Below are 25773 nucleotides of genomic sequence, written 5' to 3'. Positions count from 1 at the left end.
TATTTAGCATTTTAAGTTTATGATTAGACTATGAAATTCTTCATTCCATAAATGAAAAATATATTTATAGCTGTTGAAACTACTTTTTAATGTTTCTTTATACACCTCTACCCCTTTAAGACTCACTCTAATGCCTATGCAATTTTTAAAGTGATGCATACCTCTGATTTTATTTTTGACCTTTTCTCCATTTTTCCACTAGGTCTTTGCAGTAATTTTTTTTTTTTACATATGACTTGTACAAAGTCTTCTATTCCTCAACTCTGGAAAATGTGAATTTTTACATTGGTTGGTTTGGAAAAACTGAAATTGAAACTACTAACTGCAAGTTTAATTCAGAATAAATGACTGTTGGCTTCTTTCAAATAATCACTAAAAAAAAAAAAATCACTGAACTAGGGAGGGAAGAAGTAATCAACTGAGACTGGAGGCTGGGAAAAACTAGGTAGTCAATGGCATCAAACTTTTTACTTAAAAAACAAAACAAAACAAAACAAAACAAAACCAAAAAACAGCAAAACACCCAAGGTTAAGCACCCACCTTTGACCAAGTATACATCATCTACAGATCTCAGATGTACTGTCTTCAGTTGATAGACACACACACACACACACACACACACACACACAATCTAAATATTTGATACATCTGAAGTACTGAAACCAAAGGTCATTTGTGTCTCTATAGTCTTACGTCATATAAAAATGCAGGCACAAAAATATAGGCATCAAACAGAACAGCTATTTGGCAAGTCTTAAGAATACTGGGGCCATTCACCAGAGCAAATCTGTTTATGAACCACTATTCAGATTTAAATTTTTGCTTTACAATGATGTGAATTGGAGTTAAAGTTATAAATTGTTTGGTTTTTGCCCAGGCATATTGCCATACTGGAGGACAAATATTTGTGTGTGGTGTTGTTGTTTGGTTAATTTAGGAATTTGGTTTCATTCCATTTGTATAATTTGAGTTTTTCCAGCATTCCACTTCTGTGCCTTCTGTCTTTAGAGAATGTTTTAGAGAAAGACTGAGTTGTGTGAATCCTCATTCCCAGTCCAAAACAATGAACTGTTTAAATGGCAGGTTCCTGGTGACATTTCCAGTCCCAGAGATTGAGATAAAATGCTGATGAGGGCTGAAGAGATCCCCTTCTAATGAACGATAATCAGCCTTTGTGCCATCCTGTGTCCACTCAGAAGGATCCCTAAAGGACCAGGAACTAGCAAAACCCCTCATCTTCTCAGAGAATGTGATCTTTTCCTGTGGACACATGTATCTACAGTCCTTGAATTAGACCTAAAGATTCTAATTCCTAGGAGACTTGTATTCCCACTAAGAGTCTGTAGTGAACCAACAGACATTAATCTTTGGATGTTGAGGAACAGTAGCAGGCAGTAGTTCTCTTTGTTTTAAATGGTCCAGTCTGTGTCATGAAATTTTGAGTTTTATTATATCTCAAATCTCAGTTTTTGTTCTCTTGTGACCTCTTTTAACCTGATTTTTATATAGACACAACTCTATCATCAATTGCTATGTAACAGCCACCTTTTAGTGGCTTAAAACTTCACTTATTATGTCTGTAGTTGGTACACTGTCCATTCCACCACATTCTTTTGGTCAAAGCAAGTCGCAAAGCCAGGCCAGATTCGAGAGGAGAGATAAACTTCAGGCTCAGGTAGGGACTGGACACATGAAGAGGAAAAACTCCAGCCATTTTTTCAATCTCCAATAATTTCTCTTGCCTAATTTGAATTTCCCTGAGTATTGTTCAAAATAGGACCTAACTCTGGAAAACATATCTTCTATATTTGGCTCTTATCCTTAGTGATCTAACCTTGTGCGTCAGTTTCCTCATCTGTAAGACAGGTGCCATTGGTCTAGTAACATTGAAATTTTTAGTTGAACCTCTGTCATTTGTGCTGATGAGGTTCCTAACACCTGCTACTAATTCTACATTGGATATCTGCTTAATTTGTTTCTACCAAAGTGGCCAATGCAAACTTGCTGGTCTCTGATTAGGCCACTTTGTTTCTCCATATACTATTTTTGTCAAAATTGCACATGCCTGTTGTTTCAAAAGCCATTCCCTAAGTTTGTTTTAAAAAACAGTGGTTCCCTTCCCACCCTCCCAGTTCCCCTTCTCAGAATCACTTAAACTCTTTTAGGTGGTTTGATATTCATCTCTTTAAATAAAATGCTCATAATGCCTTTAAACATCTTTGTTTTTTGGCATTATTTAGGACTTCTCGCTATGAAGATGAAAATAGCTTTATTTCCTCAGCAAAGTAGGAAAACAAAATTCTTCCTGATACCACCCTCTGTGCCCAATATTCTTATTACTCTTATTCTTAAGTCTCCTTTCAAATAAAAATAAAGCCTCTCTTCCCCAGGCCCATTCTCCTGTATGTTACATTACAGAATTAAACCACCCTTTTTCTCATGTAAACACTGAATTTAAGTTAACCTAACAGCTTTCCTAGAGTATTTCAAAATGAAAAGTTCAACACAGAGAAACACCTCTGGTTGGTAGAACCTGGTGGAGATCTTTTTTTGGGCTTTTAGATTGGGTTTTCTATTACAACTTGCCAAAACCAGGATGTGTTTGATGGGATCAGGAATATACAGCCCCTTACTTTCTCATCCTCTCCATTACTATGAACCTTACCTTGGGAAGAAGGAACTCATCAGTTACTGCTTAATACAGATTGTAACATGAAGTATCCAAAACTTAAAAAGTAATTGTGGGGGCGCCTGGGTGGCGCAGTCGGTTAAGCGTCCGACTTCAGCCAGGTCACGATCTCGCGGTCCGGGAGTTCGAGCCCCGCGTCGGGCTCTGGGCTGATGGCTCAGAGCCTGGAGCCTGTTTCCGATTCTGTGTCTCCCTCTCTCTCTGCCCCTCCCCCGTTCATGCTCTGTCTCTCTCTGTCCCAAAAATAAATAAACCTTGAAAAAAAAAATTAAAAAAAAAAAGTAATTGTGTATATCAAGATAAATCATGTGATGATTAGAAGATACGGCTGAGTAAAAAAGGAACCAACTCATGCAGGGCCTTCTTTGCATATTCAAGTTTTTAGATTTTATCCTGGAGAGTGGTCAACTAGGACATAATGGTTTAACAATAGTCTGATAGTGATTGGATAAGAAACCAGTGTGTGTATTTTTTTTTTTTTCAACGTTTATTTATTTTTGGGACAGAGAGAGACAGAGCATGAACGGGGGAGGGGCAGAGAGAGAGGGAGACACAGAATCGGAAACAGGCTCCAGGCTCTGAGCCATCAGCCCAGAGCTCGACGCGGGGCTCGAACTCACGGACCGCGAGATCGTGACCTGGCTGAAGTCGGACGCTTAACCGACTGCGCCACCCAGGCACCCCAAGAAACCAGTGTGTGTATTATAAAAATATACTCATGGTACAAAAAGACAAAACCCTATAGGTGTCACCCTCTGAATAATCTAGCCCCATTTCCCAGAGAGAATTTTCACTTTCTTATAAATTCTTACAAAAACTTCCTGTATACCCTTTTTTATGTACCTTTGTTGGCATAGGTAACAGAAGAAAATTAAATATTCTGGGATGTTATTTAGCACTGAGTTAGAATTTATGGTAGGCCTGCCCCTATTCATGGCTCACTTTCCACAATATCAGTTACCTGCAGTAAACTGTGGTTCAGAAGTACATGATCTCCTTTCTGACCATCCTGAGGTCAGTAGTAGCCTAATGCTACATCACAATGCCTGTGTCATTCACCAGACTTCATCTCATCACATAGGCATTTTATCATCTCACATCATCACAAAGAGGATGGCTACAGTACAATAAATTTTGAGACCACGTTCATACAACTTTTATTATAGCATACTGTTATAATTATTTAGTATTAGTTATTGTTAACTTCTTACCATGCCTAATTTGTACGTTAAACATCATCATAGGTATGTAGGTATAGGAAGAGTATAGGGTTCTCAACTATCAGCAGTTTTAGGCATCCAGTGGGGGTCCTGGAATGTATCCCCCGCAGAGAAGGGAGGACTACTGTATGTGAAGTGAAGGAATCTGTATCCTGACAAGTAGTCACTGGGTTCTTACCACATCTTTATTCTCATAGAAATTACATGACAGGCTGACAGATTTCTGTAAGTGGTTTATAGAACAGATATAAAGCTCCCAGAATCTTCAGTAATTGGGAGAGAGGTCTCACATTTCAGGTTAGGTAATGCTTACATTACATTGTGAGGATTATTCCTTTCAGAAGCTAGTTCATTTTAGGGTGGATTCTTTCAATGAGAGCCACATCTCCATATTATTTGTACATACAATTATGTAAACTTACTGGGCAGCAGTTACTAGGATCTTGTTAACTGCCTCTTTAAAATGGTGAAGAAACCATAGTACTTCCCTGTAAGAAAACCATGGATCCTAAGCTTCTCCTGTGGCACAGACTAGCACTGTAGCTATACTATATTTCCAACTCTCCCTTTAACAACTCCAGTTTCAGAAATCCCCTTGGAAATGTTCAATGTCAGTTTGAAAACCCTCAGTATTCAAATTCAAGTCTGTTCAACTGTTCGTTCTTTCCTTCTCTTCCCAGCATTTTCTATGTATTATTTCCACAAATAATATGGAGACTGAATTCTCTCTGAAAGAATCCATCCTAAAATCACCACAAAGAAATAGAAGCATTACCTAAGACTCCTCTCCTTACTGAAGAAGCTGGAAATAAAGCACATTTTCTTCCAGCATTCTACCTCAAATGCCATTTTTACAACATTCACCACCATGTACTCCAGTTTTGTATCAGTCACTCATAACATTGTCTCCCTAATGCCAGTTTCTGAAAAACTTTAAGGAACATTTAGTGAATGAACAAATTGTTAACTAGTGTACCACTTCCCAGATGCCCAAGTTATACTTTATTTGAATATTCCTGAGGGCAAGCTGTCTTCTAAAGTACCTTGCCAGGATAGACTTGATAGCTTTTTGTAATCTGAGGCACTAGGTGAGAGGGATGTGTGATACTCCAACTGATGAATAGAATGAACTACAGGTAATGTTATCTAAAACATTTCCTCGAGGAACAAAATTGGGTATCTAAGATTTCTTGCACAAATTTGATTCAGCTATCAAGTAAGTGGCAAGTATCAAATGTCTTGGAATAGATGAAGTTATTTTCATTATTATTTTCAATAGCTGTATTTTCAATTATATTGTTTATATGCATTATGTTATCTATAATCTTCAAATACAGATAAAAGAAAAGCTGTTAAGGCCTCGTATCTAATTAACATTTAAGTGTACAATGAAAGGTATCTTCAGTTTTTCCTAAACTGAATGTTAACAGTTTTCTTAATCTGCAACAATGGTAACTTGAAAGAATGAGTGTCTTCAGTTAGTGTCAAGTACTAGATGTGATTCAAGTGAAATAAAGATCTTAATTTACTCCTGTTTTTGAAACAATCCCTCCTAGGCCAACCTTATGTTAATGTCCTTAAATGGGAATAGTTCAAAATTAATTTTATTCATGTTCAATTGTTTTTAGTGATTGAGCCAAGCTAAAACAGCTGATAACAGTCAATTAGGTGATAATCATGGAAAACAGTGCCTTGGCCCCAGTGGGAATTAGTGCTAAAATTTTAGGCAAGCCACAGACTAGATTCTGGGTACCCAAATTCCAAAAGAACAATGATCTAATTCCAGGAGACAGTACATGTGGATGGAGAATGAACAAAATGGCAAGAAAGCTTTTTCTTTCCCAGTGGAAAGGCCTGTTCTTTTATGGTATTTTCATCAGATCCTAATGTGCTCATTATCAATGATTATTACTGGGAAGCAGGACTATAGGAGGAGGACAGGGGACTTTTACTTTTCATTTACTCTGTTCTGCTTGGGTTTTTTTTGCCACATGCAAGAGTTATTTTACAAATGGAAAAAGTGTTCAGCATCTCCAAATTGCCCAACATGGTAGCAAAAGAAGACATAGTTCTTTCAGAAAACGATATCCATCCATGCCACCAAACATATAGGAACTACTGAAAATCTCCCCGGTGGTTTATTTTTCTAAGAGGATACTCTGCTGGTCTTCGTCCAGAATTACTGAGACTATATGTATGCAATCCAATGCTAATGCTTGGGAGATGAAAGAGAAGAGATAGGTAAACAAACTACTATGTACCATGACAAGCACAGGACATACATTTTTCTAATACTTGGAAAAGTTACTGTTATCCCATTTGCAGATGGGAAACCTAATGCTCAGCAAAGGAAAGCAACTTGTGCCAGAGTTAGAATTCAAATCTGGGTCTGTTGGACTCCCTAGCCATACTTTTTCCACTATCATTTTTTCTAGAAAAAGGTCAAGACCAGAGGGCAATGATAGTGAATGGTTTAGAGAAATTATAAAGATCACCTATTGCTTATTTCTTGTTTGTCTATGACAGCATTACAGTTTGTGCTACTTCCATTAAAGATTACAAACGTATCTGCAGTTAACATTTGCTTAGCTATCCTAAAACAAGAGTGCCAGTATTATGGTTCAACATGTCTATCTTCATACAGGGTACTCACTAAACCACCTCAAAACGTGGAAGAAACCAGCACTCAGTTTCCTGTTTTTATCAAATATGCTCCTCGCCTTCTATACTGGTTTAGTTCATCAACGAGGTACTCTTGATGTCATGACTCATATTCAAGAACTCTGTTACAATAATCCCAATATATCTTCAGCCTCAGTGTTTATAATGATGCCTTGCCACTCTACTCCTTATTATAGGTAATACAAATTGTTCCACTATATGCTATTAAGAAAATGAAACTGACTACTTAAGTTCCTCAGATTCCTGAGTTTAAATTAACTGACCACTGATCAAGTGATCTCTTTTCATATCAGTTGTCTCACCTATAAAAATTAGTTAATTCAGTTAGATGATATCCTAATGCTTGAATTAAGTGTTTCTGAGAAATATAACACTAAAATTGCCTTAATTTTGCAGGACAGTTTAAAAGATATCCATTTGGTCCTATGCTTCTGTTCTAAGCTGCATTCATTACCAAATGCCCAATAATGGTACAAGAGTAAACTGCTTTGTTTTAAAAAGTTATACACCTACTTAACCTGGCTTTAAACAATCTCAAGTTAATTTTCCATGTGCATAGTCAACTAAATATCAAAGTTGATATCATTTTAAGGTAACTTAACACTTTTGCAATACTCTGCTTAACTGAATCATCAATGCCGGATCATTGATACACAATTTGGAAAGTTGGGATTGGCTAGCAAAAGCCACCAGTTTAAGACCCCAAGTATCCCTTCAACTTGAGGCTCACCTACTATATAAAAAAGATCAGAGCTGAGAGTGGGACATTCGCTATCTCTCCATGCTCATGATAGCAGTAATGCTGCAGACAACAGGAATTCTAAAGGCACCAAGTGCTTTTCATACATGGTTGTAGCAGTTGATGTCTTAGGCTTTGAATAGTTCACCAAGTTCTTATCTTACATTTTTCAAACTGCACAATGTAGCAAAAAATGTCTAATGCCTACTTTGGAGTAGAAGGCTGGCAACTTTTTCTCAGGTGTTTCTATTTTCTCCCTGAAGCAAGATTTTCATCTCCTAAATTATAGAAGTCCATGAAGTGTTAGGTCTTGTGTAAATTTACTTGTATGCATTTCATAGATAACAAAAACCTCTATCACATAGTTATTTTTCCTGAGGCTAAGTTATAAACATGGCTTTTGCATAGTGCAAGCAACTGGCTTAAGTTGTCCTAATTCATCAATCCATTTTTACATGCACTCTAGTCTTTCTATGCCACAATAAAACCATTACTTATTTGGATTTTAATCAGTGAACATATGTTGCTCGGTTACTAAATCTTATTTAAATAAATCTAAAACAAACAAAAAACAAAAACCACACAGGAAAAAACTTATTTAAAGGATGTGATCCATCCCCTTTCAGATCAGAAAGGGAAGAAAGCGAGAATCCTTTGTGGTTCATGAAATTTTCTACCTTGCCAATTAAGCCTATGGGGAATTACTCTTATTAACAAGTAACCTACCTGGTCCCAAAGGCCCCTTCCATTCTTGCAAGAGCATACTGTTACAGAAGATGGAGTCTCCCACACTACTTACTATCCCACCTTGAAGTGACGTTTCATGCTTTAGTTTGGACTTGATGGTTATGCTGCTGCGGCAACAAGCAACATGGTGTAAGAATCATATTGTCCATCTCTGAGAAAACTACATTAAAGGCTTGCTTCTTCACCTCAATTGGAACCCATTTAAGATTCAGATTTCACATTTTCTTATGTGAACATGATGGATTTTAAGAGTACTTTGAAAAAAAAAATTTTTATTTCTTGTAACTTTTAACTTAACTTTCTCTTTATAGCCATGTCCATTACCCACTTCCAATGAGATTTCTCCAATGTCCCCCAGACCTGACTGGAAAAAGTCAGTATCTTGATGAAGCAGATATATTTTATCTAAATCCCTTAAACTGGCTTTATAGAGAGTTTCACAATGATTCAACACTGTCTACTCACTTGATCATCTTCAGCATTTTAGAGGAGGTAAGGAAACATGAAAAAAGGGGAAACTTACTATTTATATTTCGCCTCAAGTTTAGCACTCAAGTAAATAGACAACATAACTTTTTTAAGGTCCCTTCCAACACCCATATATTTTTTTAAATGTTTTACTTATTTTTGAGAGAGCATGAGCAGAGGAGGGGCAAACAGAGGGGGACAAAGGATGTGAAGTGGGCTTTGCACTGACAGCAGCAAGCTGATGAGGGGCTCGAACTCAAACCGTGAGATCATGACACTCAATCAACTGAGCCATGCAGGCACCCCACCATCCCCCATAATTTGTAATTCGTCTTTTCCCTGGTCAAAATCCGTCCCAGTTCTATAACTATCAAGATAAATATGTTACTTAACAAGTTAATTCTTTTATTAAGGAACTATATTGTTTTATTAAGAAAAAAGTGATAGAGACGCAAATGAGGTCATTCTAAAATTCTTGAAACAGTGCTCAGCAAAATGTAGCCTTTATTTATTTAAACGTTTATTTACTTCTAGGAAATAAGTGCTTTCCTAATTTCAAGCAGCTATGAGAGAACTGCTGTGTTCTTCCACACTCACTTGCCAGAAGGTCGAACTGGAAGTCACATATATGTCTATGAACGGAAATTAAAAAGGAAACTCAACAGAAGCTGAAATTCTCAACTGTGTTTAAATCTTTTCTAGAGAAACAGACATTGCTGGGTAGAAATATTCAGATGCTGCGTAAATACTCCTGTAAATACTGGGTAAAATTTATGAACTAGCAAAACACCACTGAACTGATTTACCAAATATCACTACTGAGGAAATGTATGAAAAATATCACAAAGTATAAAATCATATATTAATACAAATGCCAGATTTTAAATAAAGACCTTTAGTTTTCCTCATGGTGTAGTTTTATTGTTTCTTCCACAATATTCAGATGTGCAAGAAATTTCACAAGAGAACAAGTCAGCAAGCTCATAAGAAGGCAGCAAATTCTTCACAAGTCAACGGGCTCTTGAACCCACAAAAAGACAAGAAGCAAGTGTAAGATTATAAAGTGTTAAAGATGAAATTCCATCACAAGGTACTTTTTCAAGCTCTACTGCAAATTTAACACAAATATCAGTGTTAATTACACTTTGTCATAGGATTTGAGCTTGCTTTAAGCTCATACACTGAAAGGAAGACTCATTTCATGCACAAAATCTGCTGCATGCCTGGCTTCCTTGAAACTACAGTTGAACATTTCCAGTGCCAAAAAAATTTCAGCAAAACTAAACTACAGGAAAATGCAAGTTAGTAAGCTTTTGCTTGATGCTTCTGAGTAATAATGTAAAGTCATCAAACTGATACTTAGAAATGATAGAAAGACATTATCTTGATAATTTCATTTTAGTTTCAATACCAAACATTGTAGATACCATCCATGTTTCTGTTACCATTTTCTAATTTAACTGAATCATGACAATCAATATTTAGGGTCAAAAGGTAACTGCCCCAATTCTATTTCAAGATTTGCCATGTGTCTTCCATTAGTGCGACCATATTTATGCCATTTACCTTCCCTTTTATAAGGTTGTGGCTGAGGGTGCTTCTGCTCTTGTTTTCGATGCCTGGAGTTTTCAATATTTACCATACGTTGCTTTTTATCTGGTCGACTGAAAGCAGTAAACACATTTTTCATCTATGTTAGAGTTAAATTTAAACAAGAAACAATTTTAATGTTTTTCTCCATTAATTATCTGAACACTCTGAAAAAGGATGTTAAATTAACCTGAAGTATAATCCTAATACAACCATACCAAAAAGATTCAGTATTATACTTTTATCCTATAGACAGAAAAAACAGACAAACATAACTGTAGTGGCAACAAAGGGGAAATACTCAACAAATAAATAGAAATGTGACAATAAAATAATGAGATGTGTTTCCATTATTTTTCCTCTCCTGCAAAACCAATCCCTCCCCATTGGCTTCACCCCTCAGCAGGAATATGTATACATCTCTTACAAACAAAAGAAAGTCTTTTTTTTTTTTTTCCCTCAAACTCCATAATCAGGCTTCTTCACTAAAGAATCAGGCTTCTTCACTACCTCACTAAAACAGTCCATAATGCCATTCATGGCCACCCAATTCCCCAACCAAGAAATCCAGTCTCTTTTGTTTAATGTTTAAAGCATTTGACACACGTTTGTATATTCCTTTCACTTGAGATGATCTTTCAATTTTCATGATGCTATTCTATGGTCTTCTTCTCAGCCTTCATTCTCCACAACCCCTTACGTGTTAGTGTTCCCCAAGATTCTGATAAACACCCCCAGCCTAGACTATCTATATGCACACAGAATTTGGACTAGAGTCATGTATCTAATGGCCAACTAATTTTTTTCATGTGACTGTCAATAGGTACCTCCAAGCCCAATTCTCAATTCCAATTCCCCTTACTCAAAATGCCCTCGCATCCCTTACCTTAGTGATGCCACTATCCAACTAGTGATCCAACCCAGAAATCTGGAAGAAATGTTATTTTCTACTTCTCTTTCACAAGAAATACCACCAATTTTTCTTCTTAAATATTATTCAAATCTGTCTCTCTCCCACTCATATTATTAACCTAGTTAATCATCAGCTCATGTCTGTACTTTTTCAAAGACCACCTACCAGCTTCACTCTTTCCAACTAATCCTCCAGGCTATTGCCAATGATCCAAAATGCAATGAAGCAACAAGTCTTTTAGCATAAAATGAAGTCCTTCTGATCTTCACAAAAGATCTGTATCTTTTCATACCCCAGCACTACCTTGCCTCCTTAAAAGGACATGTCTTCACATCTCCAAATGTGTGCAAATGAAGTTCTCTTTGAATAGAATGTCCTACTCTATCTGCTTGACAAATTCTCATTTCTCCTTCAAAAACCAGTTTAAAGAAGTTCAGTTCAAAGACCACCTCACTCATGAAGCCTCCCAAAACATCTCCAGGTTGAGGCCACCACATACAATATCTCCATTTCTCACTTCATTTCTTACATTTACCTAACTCTCCAAAAGCTTGTGAGCTCCTTGATGGCAAGAGTTTTTCATGTTTCATCAGGGCAGCCTCACACTGTTTTGCTCATTTAGGCACTAGATATTTAATGACTAAAGATACCAGAATCAGTCTCATTATTTTATAGACACATTACATTTATTCAGAAAGATAATATATACCTATCTTAAAGATAAAAAAATAAAGCTAACATTTGAAGATTAGGTGAGTTTCAGGTTACAGAATATAAAGCTAATAAGCAATGAATAGTTTTATTTAGAAATTATGCATATAAGCCACACATATTATAACCTGTAGCTTGCTAAGTTTGCCTCTACCTTTATCAAAGATAATTCTGTACTAACTATTAAGTATCATAATTTAGTTGGTAAGTGGAATTAGATAAGTAAGTGGGTCAATGCAAACTGTTACACACGAGTTCTTCCAATTTCAGAGTGAAATCTGAATTTACTCACCCAAAGTGAGTAAAAAAATAAAAGATTAAAGGAAAATAATTTCACTTAATTACCTTTTCATATAAACTATAATGAAAAGAAACAAGATAGGCTAAAATAGGATCTTTTTTCCTTAACATATTTTTAAGGCAGAAATTAAACCATTTGCTCGAGTCAAAGTGATCATATGAAATTTTCAGTTTGTAATAGCTATTAAAATTTTATCTTTCCATTTAATTTATTCTAAATTCTCTAGCAATAAAGTACTTTTACAAATAACACTTTTTTTTCTTTACAAAAAGTACTTTATGGATAGTAACATTCCAAGATGTTAAAATGATAAAAATGCTACCCAATCTATAAATGTTAAAAACTATTATAATAACATGGTGCTATGTAAACCGACCTGGGTCCATATGGAGGGGAAAGAGTGTGACCAAAGAAGTGTCTATATATATATCCATCCAACTTCTCAAACACTCCATCATTATCTACTTGATATTCCTTCATGTCTTTAAGATAATCTTTAACATCATTAACAAAGTCTGTGAAGAGCTTCTGATCATGTATAAAGACACCATTTAGGAAAAACTTATTGATGAACTGATCAAGTTCTTTCCAGTGATGAAAACTATCCAGTTTTTCTAATAAATACCTTTCAATTAACTGTCTAAATTCATCTATCCTTACAGGATTCAACACTTTCATATTAAAAAGGTTAATGGATTCCTGTTGAGCACATTCAAATACACCAGAACAAGACTTTCTGAAAGAATCAAAATTTGCACTACAGTCATGCTCAGAACTGCATTTCTGTGATTTTGTATTTTTTCTAAATTCTTCAAAGTGAATTGGCTTTTCTTTCCTTCCCTCTCTTTGCATAGTAGGGCCTCTATTATTCTGGTTTTGTGTACGTGACTTATACTGTGGGTGTAAATATTCACTAAAGACTGTCGGTTTTTTAGCTGCTTCTTCTTTTGTTGCACCAAATCTTTTATTGCCCTTTTCATCAAAGATATTCTTGGTGGTATCTTTGAAATGCCTGAAAGTGGATTTAACTGAATCTGAAAACTTTTTCAGATTTTCTTTCACAGCTTCTTTAGCTTGTTTAATTTTTTCTTTATGATGTCTCACAAACTCCTTGGTAGAATTCTTCATGGCATCAAATGTTTCCTTAACTGAACCCAAAAATGTTTCCTTTGACTTATTTTTAGCCCTGTGGTTTCCTCTGCTCCCTTTCTTTTTTCCATCAGTTTCTTGTTTTACATTTTGATCTTTTGCCTCAATATACAGCCTTTCCCACAAATCAGAACGCTGCTGTTCAAAGTTTAGCTTCTGCTCCAGCTCAGTGAGTCTTTCCCGTAAGATTTCTATTTCCTTTTTTTCAGTCAATACATTCGGAGAGTCTGGGTTGCCATATGATTCACTAGAGCTTAACTGCTGGAGTTCCACCTTTAAAGCCATGGTTATCAGTCGTTCTCTCTCCAGTTCCTTCCTTAGCATCTTTGCTTCTGCCAAAAGAGTCTCCCTTTGATTAAGGAAGCTGTGTGTCTTCAGCTTTTCTTCTTCCAGATGCTGCTTAAGTTTCTGATTTTCTGTAACTAATTCAGTACCTGTCCCTTTATCTTCCAATAGCCTAATCTGTTCTCTTAGTTTCCTTAACTCTTCCTGTAATGAAGATAAGGCTTCTTCTTCCTTCTCCAGAGATATTCTTAAATACTGATTTTCTGTATCAAGGTTCTTTTTCTGAGTTTCAAAGGCCACCTTCTCTTCTTCAGTAAGGGCCCAACATCTTGCAAGGTTTTCCTTCAATGACTAAATTTTTTTGAAAGAGAAGAAAGAAAAATGTCAAATGCCTTATTTAAAAGCTCAATTTAAATCTGTAAGATGAAATCATATATAACCAATACTCATAAATTTTTAGTATCTATTTTTTTTAAGATTTTATTTTTAAGTAATCTCCACACTCAATGTGGGGCTCAAACTCACAACCAAGATCAAGATCCAAGAACCAAGATCACTCTACCGACTGAGCCAGCCAGGAGCCCCACATGTCTATTTCTGCAGACTACCCTTTATGCAGTATATGTATTTGTAGTGTATATGTATGTATTTCAAGATGTAAAAATAAGAAGGTTCATATGGAAGAAAATGCACAGCACAGGCTACATCAAAATAATAACATAGCTGGGGCCCCTGGGTGGTTCAGTATGCAAGTGACCAATCCTTGATCTCAGCTCAGGTCTTCATCTTGGAATCATGAGTTCAAGCTTCACACTGGGCTCCATGCTGGGGTGTAGAGCCTACTTTAAAAAAATTTTTTTTTAACGTTTATTTAGTTTTGAGACAGAGAGAGACAGAGCATGAATGGGGAAGGGTCAGAGAGAGCGGGAGACACAGAATCTGACGCAGGCTCCAGGTTCCGAGCTGTCAGCAAAGAGCCCGACAGGGGGCTTGAACTCATGGACCATGAGATCTTGACCTGAGCTGAAGTCGGAAGCTCAACTGACTGAGCCACCCAGGCGCCCCAGGGGTGTAGAGCCTACTTAAAAATATATATAAAATGAAATGTTTCATTAAAAATCAACAACAACAACAACAACAACACAGCATGTTGGAAGAATTTAAAGACCGGAAAAAAATTAGCTATAGCCTAGTTCATCCCTAGTAAGATTTCTAAAATAGAACTAGGAGTACTTCTGATTAGTGTTTATTAGTGATTACTATTTCCCATAATCATATTAAAGCCTTAATGGTTTCTAGGTCCACTTAAGTTAGAAGAAAAGGAGACAGGTCTTCTATCTTTTGACTACAGGACTCTAATCTCTCCTGAGAAGTCTCCTAAAGAGAATTTAGGCAGGACTAGAGGCTTCTCGGACCCTTAAGTGAAGATAATTTTTTATAAAAATAAAATTATAGCTAGAAGTCAGCACCCTTGATAGAGAAAAAAAACCATGTTCAATTAGGTTTACAGAATTTTGCTGCATTTCAAAGTAGCCTTGAATGATCTTTCTTTCAAGATGTTATTAGTAATAAACTTTCACCAAAACAGCAAGAAACTAAACAATATGCTTAAACAAGTTAATTGTTATAGCATTATCTAATCAGTTAGAGTATCTTATGCATAAATCAGCAAATGACACTTAAATTTTACTTAATTTACCACAGACATTATGGTTATTCATTTGAGTCAGACAAAAAAAAAAATCTGATATACAAGAAACAAAAAAAAAGTCCTTTAAGAGAATGACAGGGGGCACCTGGGTGGCTCAGTCGGTTGGGTGTCTGACTTCGGCTCAGGTCATGATCTCACAGCTTGTGAGTTCGAGCCCCACAATGGGCTCTGTGCTGACAGCTCAGAGCCTGGAGCCTGCTTCGGATTCTGTGTCTCCCTGTCTCTCTCTGCCCCTCCCCTGCTCGCACTCTCTCTCAAAAAAATAAACATTAAAAATTTTTTTTAAAGAGAGAGAGAGAGAGAGAGAGAGAGAGAGAATGACAATATTGGGGTGCCTGGGTGGCTCAGTAGGTTAAGCGTCCGACTTCAGCTCAGGTCATGATCTCACAGTCCATGGGTTTGAGCCCCGCATCGGACTCTGTGTTGATAGCTCAGAGCCTGGAGCCTGCTTCGAATTCTGTGTCTCCCTTATCTCTCTGTCCCACTCACACTCTGTCACTCTCTGTCTCTCAAAAATGAATAAATGTTTAAAAAAAATTTTTTTAATAAAAAAATTAAATAAAGAGAATGACAGTATTTCCACTTGAAAGATAACCATCTGAAATGGATGGTTCACTGTCTTCAGTCTTCGAAGAACAAATTAAAATTTAAAATTTCATTATCATCATTTTATCTGCTCTCCAAATGAGAGAGAAAACAAGTTTCATGTATGCAATGGAAGTGGACCACAGGGTAGTACAGAGTAATGTAGCATTATCTTTAAATGCAAAAGCATAAGGGGCCACAGAATGACTGCAGGGTATATTCTGCATTCAGTAAACTCCATAGTCTTGAATTAAGTGCCTGATAAGCAAATCCAGGGGCAGGTCTCCCATGAAGATCTTCAAAGCCACATTTAACAGCTGGAGATAAGAGATCTGCAAGAACTGACTCAGTGAAGATCTATGCAGGGTCAGTCTCCTAAAAGTCAACATCATCCTATGGAACCAGAAACCACGATGGTAAAGAAGAAAATGGCTACTCTTTTTACAACATCCTTTGATCCAGGTAGGAAAAACTACACTATTAACAAATAACTTGAGTAGTCCCTGCCTGAAAGAATTCAGATGTCAAGTGGGATTCTTTTAAGGAAATGTAATGTGACCCTATAAGGGATACACACATCAACTGAAGGAAATTTAAAGGAATGGGAGAAAAAAGCAACAGTTTACTTTTCTACCCTGAGTTCTGCAAGCCCTATGCCCTTCTTATGGATGAACCAGATAGGAGACCAGCTATCGCGCTGGTCCTCATACCCACACAGGTATTAAAAGAGCTGCTGGGTGGTAGGTAAGTTTTTGGTGGGAAGTAAAACATGCTCTCTCTTCCATCCGATCCAACAAGAAACCAAAGAAAAAAAAGGACTGGCTGATTACTTCATTTCCCTTGATGAAGGAAAGATCTTAGAGAGAGGCTACAAACTCCTCTTTCTCACTGATTGGAAATGTTTTGTTCAGTTCTATAAAAATAATGCTAATAATAACAATGTTTTCTATATATATCAATTAAAAATGTTAATTATAATAATCAGAAATAACATCTTTGGTGTCAGATAAATTCAGCTCTGCCAGTTGCTAGCCTTGGAAAAGTTAGCTTTTTTGAACCTCTTTCCCATCTATGAAATGAAGTTAATACTTGCTTAATTCACAGAGCTGTGGTGAGCAATAAGAGTAATACTGTATGTGAGGTACTCACAGCAGTGACTAGGACACAGTAAGTAATCTACAATTACAATAGTATATTTACTCACTAATAATCTTCTTTGTACTTGTATCTGAACAGCACAATAATTATTGGCTAACAAGTCTTTTTTTATAAAGTTTGTTAGTAGTACCTACCTTATAATCTATAAAAGATTCTTGTTCCTGTTGACATTGGGAAAGATAATCCTTCATATCATTCAATTCATCTTCATGTATCTTTCTGACTAACTGTTGACGCTTCTGAATCTGAATTGTGCCTGAAAAACGAATAAGTAAAATCTCATGATGTCATTCATCAAATGGTGGTAGATAAATGTTAATATAAATCAGGCCAAGTAGGTTAATGCATTTTTTTTTTAATTTAGCACACATCCACAGATACTTAAGCAGTTCACTATCCTTTTGATTAAAACAAGCCAGTCTACCATAACAAGGGCACTCGTTTGTTGTTTTTGAGAGATGGGTGAGGTATAAAAAAATGTTGTCTTCAACAGGGAAACAAACAAACCATGAAATCCATTCACAGGATATAATCAATAAGGAAAAATAAAAATGTCTATTTTTTCTCACTACATTTTGCCTAAATGATGTAACACAGCCCAAAAGGTATAGCAAGGAAAATAATTGGCTGTGATTACCTACCCTTCTCACAGCCAAATCTTTTAAAAATTCTGCATTAGTTAGGTCTGGGCTAGAGTGCCACCATCCCCATCCCAGGAGTGAAAAATCTTAAGCCAACTAGGAGTCTCTAAGTTTTCACCCTAAAAACCAAAATGTTAATTTGCCAAGACATGCTGTTCACATGCTACATTCCTCATGCATGAGAGAGAAAAAAACAAAATAAAACACTAAGTCAAAAATAAGGCAAAAGGGGTGCCGGGGTGGCTCAGTCAGTTAAGCATCCAGCTCCTGATTTCAGCTCAGGTGATGATCTCACGGTTTATGGGACTGAGCCCCATGTCGGGCTCTGCGCTGACAGCGTGGAGCCTGTTGGGATTCTCTCTCCTCTCTCTGCCCCTCCCCAGCTCATGCGTGCAAGTGCGCGCTCTCTCTCAAAATAAAGTAAACATTAAAAAAAATAAGGCAAAAGGCATTTGGCAACCATGACATTAACATCTACAGTGGAATTCTATTATGTAAAGACATCACAGAATTTGGAATGAAAGGATGTAATGATAGTTTACTACTTCTTCCCCTACTGCTAAAAAAAAAAGAACCTTTGATTTCTTCAATAATCTTGAGAAATAGTAAAGAGAAAACTTTTGCCAAATCATAAACAACTGTTACCAGCTCTGATATTCTTCTGTTAGGGTTCACTTCCTCTCTTTTAATTTTCCAATTTATAAAAGCATGGTAAATTTGTTTCAATATTACTCAAAAGAATTTCAGATTTTTTAAATGTTGAAAATTCATTTGTAGTTCCCCAAATAACAGAAAACCTCTTTGTTTTCAAACTGCTGACAGGATGAATTCCTTCACCCCCTTGGAAAATAACCTAAAACTATGTGTTGAGATCTGAATTTGCAGTACTATTACACAGCATGCGTTGGACATCTGTCTTAATGTAGCCTGATTTACCTCCTCTGCTATAGTCCAGCCAGTCTTCTCACTGCTCCCAAACCCAGCAAAGTTTACATTCAGATTATCATGTTCTCCGTTGCTGCAACAATCCACTTTCCTTCTACCTAGCATAAGCATAAGACCAGACCCGGCTCAAATCCTACCACCTCCAGGATGACTCAGTAAGTATAGCCTTTGAGCTGTAATTCTTGTCTGTGCCACACAACTTAGTACTTAGTTATATTCTGTTACAATGTCTGAAGAGCAGGGTAGCCTATCAAAACTTAAAGCAACTCCATGAGAAAATCAAATCAACTGAACTCCACTGTTGATTTAGAATATGGATAGCCGACATGTATAAAAAGAGTAAGGAAGACAGGTGCTTCAAACATGAAAAATTTTTTTAACTTTTCTAAGCACCTTCAGAACCTAAAGCAGTACCATATTATCTGTAGTACATTGTTTTACTATCCTCACTCCTGCTAGTTTTCCTTTCCTTCTAGGAAAGGTCTGATTCTCCAAGCTCATACAGAGCCAAGCTTGGTGAATGTTCGCAGTGATTCACTTAATGGGATGTTTTGTTACATAATTAGTAACCAAATGATAGATTATGGAATGCAATGACTAATTTCATGGTGCATGAGAAATTCAAACTGGCTCTGAAATCAACTCAAAAGAGCTCTTAAAGTGTTGAGATAAGTGCCAGAATTAAGAAAAAAATGTGATGTCCTTTAAATAGTGACCTTGAAAAACTGTCAGAGAAGTTTTTATATGTTCACCGAGCTAATCTCATCACGATGCAGACCTATTTCATATTACCCAGGCCTTTCATATTCCAAAAAGATGCTTTTAAAAAGTATAAGAAAATGTTTTATTAAATATAATCATTAAAGTAAAATTTACAAGTAACCAAAATTTTAAACAGAGCAGTAGTTTCTTAATTTTGAAAGCACTCATTTCTAAGTTATTCTTTCCACTAAATACTTAAAGGTCATGCAACTGGTGGGGTTTTAATGCAATTTGGATTAACATTAAATCACTGTCCAATTTTTTAGTAAGAAAAAAAAGATTAAGAGAAGACCTTCTCCTTTGTTACCTCCATGTTTACCTGTGGGGAAAGAAATCATGCTCAAAAAAAAACATTCATACATTTGTTCCAGCTAGAAAATAACAAAATTAAGCATATATTTCAAGTCAAATCTCATTACAACAAACTTCAAGGGAGGATACAAATTACAGTATCTCAGTACTAAATTCAAGCAGATATCCACCAGGAGTCTAAATGTTAATTTTTTAATATAAAGTTAGACAAGAAGAAACACATTTTATTGACTCTGACTTTAAAGAAGTATTGACTGTCTTACTTATTCTAACATTACACTGTGTTGAATAATGTATCTTTTCCAAAAATTAACATATGGTGCATTTTGCATTAAGGTACACATTGTTGAAAGGAACTAGCAAAACAGGAATATTCCAAAAGTTAAACTGTGGATCATATCAGCAAAACTCAGAAGTTCATGTAAGGCAAATTGAAATCTGTAAAAGTGACAAGATCTAAAACATTTGCTTCATGTGTTTTTTTCAAAATTCTAATACAGCAAAGAGTGTGAATGCTCAGTTCTCAAACAGTCTTATCTTTGTAGAAACAATCACATTAACTAAGATTCAACAGTTAGGCTCCCAAATGAAAAACAACACCATATGGAATTCCCTCCTCTTTTCATCCAAAACATTTTAAGGGCTTTGCATTAAAGATGATTAATATACATAAACACTAACAAGAACAACAATGAGAAAAGTATAATAATAAGTTATAAAAAAATAAATTCTCAATTCATATGGATCATGGAAGCAGCAACAAATGTCACAAAATATAATGTTTGCATAAAACCTGAGGGGAAAAATAATGAGCACCAATTATTATGACATTTCAAATATAACCATTTCAACTGAGATTTAAATAATCTTCCAAATAAAGCCACAATTAAAGCTAGTTTGTTATTCTAAATTAAAATGATGGCCCTTGTGGTAAGCACTTCAGATTTTTAATCTTTTTCTTTAAAGAAAAAAAAAAAAAACATGGATGCTACATTTCTTAAATAAATACCACCAAACTTCAGTGAAAAACAGCTTTGTGAGATAGGCAGCACTATCCCCATTTCCAAATGAGAAAACTGAGGCTCAAACAGATGGCAAGCTTTGCAAGGTTATATATATATTTAATGAGGACACTGAAAACAGATCCCAGAATGCCTCACTCTTAGTAAGGGTCCATACACTAGACCATCAATTTTTATATAACCAATTTTCAAATACTTACCATAGAAATGTCCAAATCCCATGCTGATTGCAATCACCAGAGCAAGTATAACACATTTATTGAGACCACTGCTGAACTGGCGTTTATGCAACTCCTTAGAGGGTTCGGTTTCTTGTTCGGGGAGTAGCCGTTCTTCAGAGTCAGAACTAGAAACAGTCTTCTTCCTAACACGGCGTCGTCTAAAGGCAGGACTAGGCTGATGACTGGTCTCATCGCTACTTGATTCGTCGTCGCTAGGCTGGGATGAAAATACTATTTTAAAAAGAAAAACGTAAATATTAAAAATTTTAGAATAGTTTTTCTAGTAAATATGATTTAGAATAATCAATGCCATCCCTACATGCCCTTTTACATAAGACAGCCAAAAACAAAAACAAAAGAACACAAACACTCAAGTTTTCAAGTTTATCAACATAAAGCCATAAACATCAAAGATTTCAACTGTGATACACAAGAATCAATCATAGTCTGTGCCTTTGAGGGTCTATCTGGTTTTATTTTTCAAACCTCTCTTAAAGTTTATACTGTTAGAACAATCATTCTCATAGTCTATTAAATTTCTTTGCTATTAGAACCATAAACAGACACTGTTTCTGGAAGGAAAAAAAAACTGTCCATCTCTTCTTTCAATTTCAAATAGAGGCAATTTAAGCTCAACTGTTGAAGGGACACAGGGAGGTATACAAACAGTTCCTGTGACTTACAAAGTACAACAACTACCTAAAGTTTTCTTGGGTGTATCTGGACCCTAGTTTCATTTCCATTCCTTGAGTCCACAATCAAGGTTCAAAGCACTATAGTTTAACACAGGTATCCAGAAGTCAGATGAGCCCTTCCCTTCGACTGCCACTCTTACTAGAAGGTTATTAATTTTACCCTCTAGTAAATATGTCAGCATGAGGAAGTGACACAACAGCTATCTCCGATATTAAGGACTAGTCTGGTGCTGCTCCTTTATGAAAAGAATAGTAAAGAACAACAACAACAACAACAAAAAGCCACAAGAAATCTCAAGTCCTGGTATATCCACTAAAAAAGTCACCTTTGGTTTTTTCAAATTTATAATTTGTTAACACCGCTCCATCAATCAATAAACTATATGTTAACACAGAAGGTTAGATAGCTTGGTAACAATTTCCACAGGCCAGTTAGAGGAATAAAAAAAAAAAAAGCACCAAAAGGATAAATGTGAACCTCAATGTTATACAAAGAGCTCCAAAATAACAAACATTCATGCTTCAAAAAAGTAAAATGGTTCTTCAGAAGACAGGATAACCATGCCACAGGAAAGTTGGTGACTTAGGTTAGGCAATACTTTTTAAAGATGGATCACAGAGGAATTCAGGTAACTTTCACACTGACAACAACAAACACAAAGACAAAAAGAACTACTGAATGAACGAATATTCCTAATATTTAGTGATACAGATGCCACTGAGAGATCTTTTGGTCATGACCCTTATGCCCATCATGTTTATCTGGTTATTCTTGATCACTAGTTTTTCCCAGATGCCGTCGCCTCAGCTGTGAGGTTACATTTCTTGGACAAAGAGAAAGAAAGGAAGACTTAAACAAAGCATTACATAATACAAAGGCATTCAAGATCATGGTTGGAGCATTTAAGTCAGACTCTCTGGCAATATGTATTAAGATGGATAAATGCAAAAACAATTCGTCAAGATTCCTTTCAAATTTCATTTGAAATGTCACAAAATTAAATTTATTTAATTCTACATTAGCATATCACCATCATTATATATTCTAAGTAAACAAGGCAGCCTAATCTATATTAATAAATTCACCTCCTTATCTAATGCTTCCATCTTTTTTAACCCATACATAGGACAGCTAAAATATTTTGGTTTTAAATTTCTTCCAAAGCTTAATTTGGCCCACAGTCCAAGATGCAGGCAACGCAAAGGCATGCAGTAAGCTCAGCCAGCTTTATTACAAGACCAATTTGAACACCTGTTTAGAGTATCACAGATGACAACAGATATCTTTAAAGCACTAAGTAAATAGTAAATGTGACTAGGCACACTCAGCTCTGGAAAAGCTGATCAGATTTAGTCACACCACCTTGGAAAGCGAGTTGGCTAGGAACATGGTGTTTCAGCTGATCATCCCATCCCCTTATGCATTCAGGAATCTTCCACAGCTTCTCCCACCACCTTTCTTTTGTGAATAAACAGGAAAAAAAGATGTATAAAGCTTTGTTATAAAGACTAAAAAGGAAAAAGAGAATTGAAAATACTTATTTTAATTATCACTTAACATCGTTATTTGTGCTCCATCAAAATTTTACAATCATGCCTTTTAAAAAAAACATATGCAATACAAACTTTTCTACAGCTACCAACTTTGCTTTCTTGGGGGAGAATCCTCTGGCAGCAGTGGACAGTATTCTCAAATAAACAAAAAGTATATTGTCCCAAGAATCTAATTTAGAAGAAGAAAAAACCTGAAGATGGAATCCTACAGAGATGGAGAAGGGAAAGGAAAATCAAAATAACCAGGAAATAGGTAGTCAGGAATTAAACCAAGAAAAATAGGAGATAAGAGAGAGAAAACAAGACTCTTAGCAATGGATTTCTATATAGTGTTTTCAACGTAATCCAAAATGTCCTTTTTTCTTATTACTTTGTAATACTTTATTGAAATAACTTACTCCTTTCGGAGAGATAGCAATGGATAAAAATACTCCTAATAAAATATTTCTCTTAACTGAAACTGTAAAATCCCCAAGAAGTCCAAGTTCAGAATGGAGATAAAAACCAGAATAATGTGCTTTGAAGTGTCCAAATTCCTGAGAAAAATTGTTTATAGCATCAATTTCTTAGATGTCTGATTGGACTCTTCTGCTACTCCTGCTTCAATGTGACTACTTTTTCTGGCCCATGAATATTCTCAAATTAAACCAGCATCTATAGTTTTCCAAAAAAAGGAAGGATGGAAAGAAAGAAGACTACTTGAATACAGCATGAATCCTGGATTTAAACAAAATAAAATCTGATGAACAAAAAAGGTTCTAAAATAATTTCATTAGTCCTTGTAATAAATGTACTACGTATACATTCTGGCAAAGGCTGACCACCACTAAGAATGCCAGTTGAGTATTTAAATATTTGAATGAAAAGCTCTTGTATACTAACTGAAAATAACTCACCATTAAACGAGATAGCTAAAAATCTCTACTTGACATTTTTTTAGCTTAAAGTGGAATAAGAGAAATTCCATTTGTCTGATTCTGGCAAATGTTAAGTATTAAAGAATGGTAAATTCTAAGAAAATGATCCAAAATAGACACGTCCCTATTTTTCCATCAAATTAGGACATTTTGGAATCCCTTAGCAGTGCACCAACTTGTCTTTCCCACAATTCATCCTTGAGCTACTGCTCAAGTTATTGGTTAATAAGTGTGAGTTAATTCCAGGTCTGTTTATCTTCCAGTAACTTTGTGTCTAAATATTTATGTCCATGTGAAAAGACATTATTATATACATCCCTCCAAATGAGCCAAAGAAATATAGAAAGGAATTAGCTCAGTAACTCACATTTTAACTTCCAAATCATTATCTCAACAGTAGGCATGAACTGCATTAATAATATGACTTAAAATAGGAACCTTTCATAACTCAATCTAAAATGAAAGATACAAAGGTCAGAGGCTTTGGGATGCTGCTGTGCTGCCAGCTCTTTGAACCCTGTTTAGCACATAGTAGCATCCAATAAATGTTTGTTAAATGATTAATAACTGAAAGGATCTAAAAGACTTCAATTAATAAGCTTATTTCTAGAATATAAAATTTGTACCACTGTAAGTAGAAACCTTAACTTTCTCCTGTTTTTAGTTACAATGGCACAATCTCCCACCCTTAAAGATCTAAAAAATGTATCAAATGCATTTGAGTGTTTCAGACAGTAACAAATCTCCTTGAAGATATTTTTTTCATCTTTCACTTAATAAAAGATGTTGTTATTTATTGTCATAGCAATTGTACTCTAAGTCCTACAATGTAAGAAAACACCAGATTTAATAGTAGGTTTTACAAAAAAAATCTCAAATGTATTAAAAACTTGACCATTATATATATAAAAGGTGGTCACAGGAGAACTTAAGTCTGTCATCAGTGTATTCTTTATGCAGTTCTTACCAGTTTCTGGCTGACAGAATGTATACTGGCTGCTAGAAGAAGAGCCCATGTTAAAGTCTTCTGGACTCTGTGCTTCTTCAACAATTATAGCTTCCTGATTTCCCATTTCTTCTAACTTAGGTGGCTCAAGGGTAACAATATCAGAATCATCACTGACAGTTCCAAAATAGACATGGTCTTCCGACGACTTTTCTTCTCTCTGAGGAATAATTTTAAAAACAGTAAATTTAACAATTATTTAAGAGCCTTATGTTTTCTATGCAGTTCAAAGTGTACAACAGTACTTAGGTGCTATGGTAATTTAGGCTTAAAATAAAAGATAGGAGTCCTGCCCAAAAGACAAAGATTACTCAGGAGTAGACTCATCTTTCAGATTGAAAACACCATCAACCCCCTTGACGATTATCTCTGTCAGAATTAGATCAAACTGCTGCCTAATTTTCATGGGCTACAGAAACTAAAAAGCTCACTTTTAAAACACAAGGACCATGGAAAAGAGGATTCATTTCTCACCAGTTCCATGGGTTTATTCGAGCATAACTCAATAGTCAGGAAGCCCGTAAAAGACTGATTACAAATTTCTCTGGTTGCATATGTAATAAATTTCAATAGCTATGCCATGTAAAAATCATATAAACTAGTTTTATCTAGAAGTCAAGTAAAACACCAAAAAACAAGATTTTGTTTGTTCTCAAATTTAAAAACGAATCTTCATTTTTAGAGATCAGTCCTAATAACTTAATTTCTCAGTATAATTCAAGAATATAATCTACTTCAAAGTAAAATTG

At 35.6% G+C, this 25773-nt stretch overlaps 2 protein-coding genes across 3 annotated transcripts in view; one reads left to right on the top strand and one right to left on the bottom strand.

The window, feature by feature from the left end:
* The window catches only part of PIGB (phosphatidylinositol glycan anchor biosynthesis class B), a 40855-nt gene extending 31401 nt beyond the window's left edge, over positions 1-9454 (top strand). Inside the window, exons 10-12 of the mRNA XM_047075075.1 lie at positions 6555-6768; positions 8390-8570; positions 9081-9454. Of these exons, the coding sequence (XP_046931031.1) occupies positions 6555-6768; positions 8390-8570; positions 9081-9218 (533 nt within the window). The 3' untranslated portion in view covers positions 9219-9454. The remainder of the gene's footprint in view (positions 1-6554; positions 6769-8389; positions 8571-9080) is intronic.
* CCPG1 (cell cycle progression 1) overlaps positions 9034-25773 on the bottom strand; it is a 41609-nt gene continuing 24869 nt past the window's right edge. The window contains exons 5-10 of one of the 2 annotated variants that reach the window (XM_047075074.1): positions 24986-25184; positions 20832-21083; positions 17084-17205; positions 12438-13846; positions 10113-10210; positions 9034-9566 (exon numbers count right to left, since the gene is read on the bottom strand). In XM_047075074.1, the coding sequence (XP_046931030.1) occupies positions 9550-9566; positions 10113-10210; positions 12438-13846; positions 17084-17205; positions 20832-21083; positions 24986-25184 (2097 nt within the window). In that variant the 3' untranslated portion in view covers positions 9034-9549. Of the gene's footprint in view, positions 10211-12437; positions 13847-17083; positions 17206-20831; positions 21084-24985; positions 25185-25773 lie in introns of both variants that reach the window. The other variant, XM_047075073.1, reaches the window with a different exon arrangement.

The sequence above is a fragment of the Lynx rufus genome, unplaced genomic scaffold (genome assembly GCF_022079265.1).
Source record: "Lynx rufus isolate CCGP_SWC_20201006 ecotype Redwood Valley unplaced genomic scaffold, mLynRuf1.p SCAF_13, whole genome shotgun sequence".
Classification (NCBI taxonomy): Eukaryota; Metazoa; Chordata; class Mammalia; order Carnivora; family Felidae; genus Lynx; species Lynx rufus.
The sequence above is the reverse complement of the archived record's forward strand: the minus strand, read 5'-3'. Positions and strand labels throughout refer to the sequence as shown.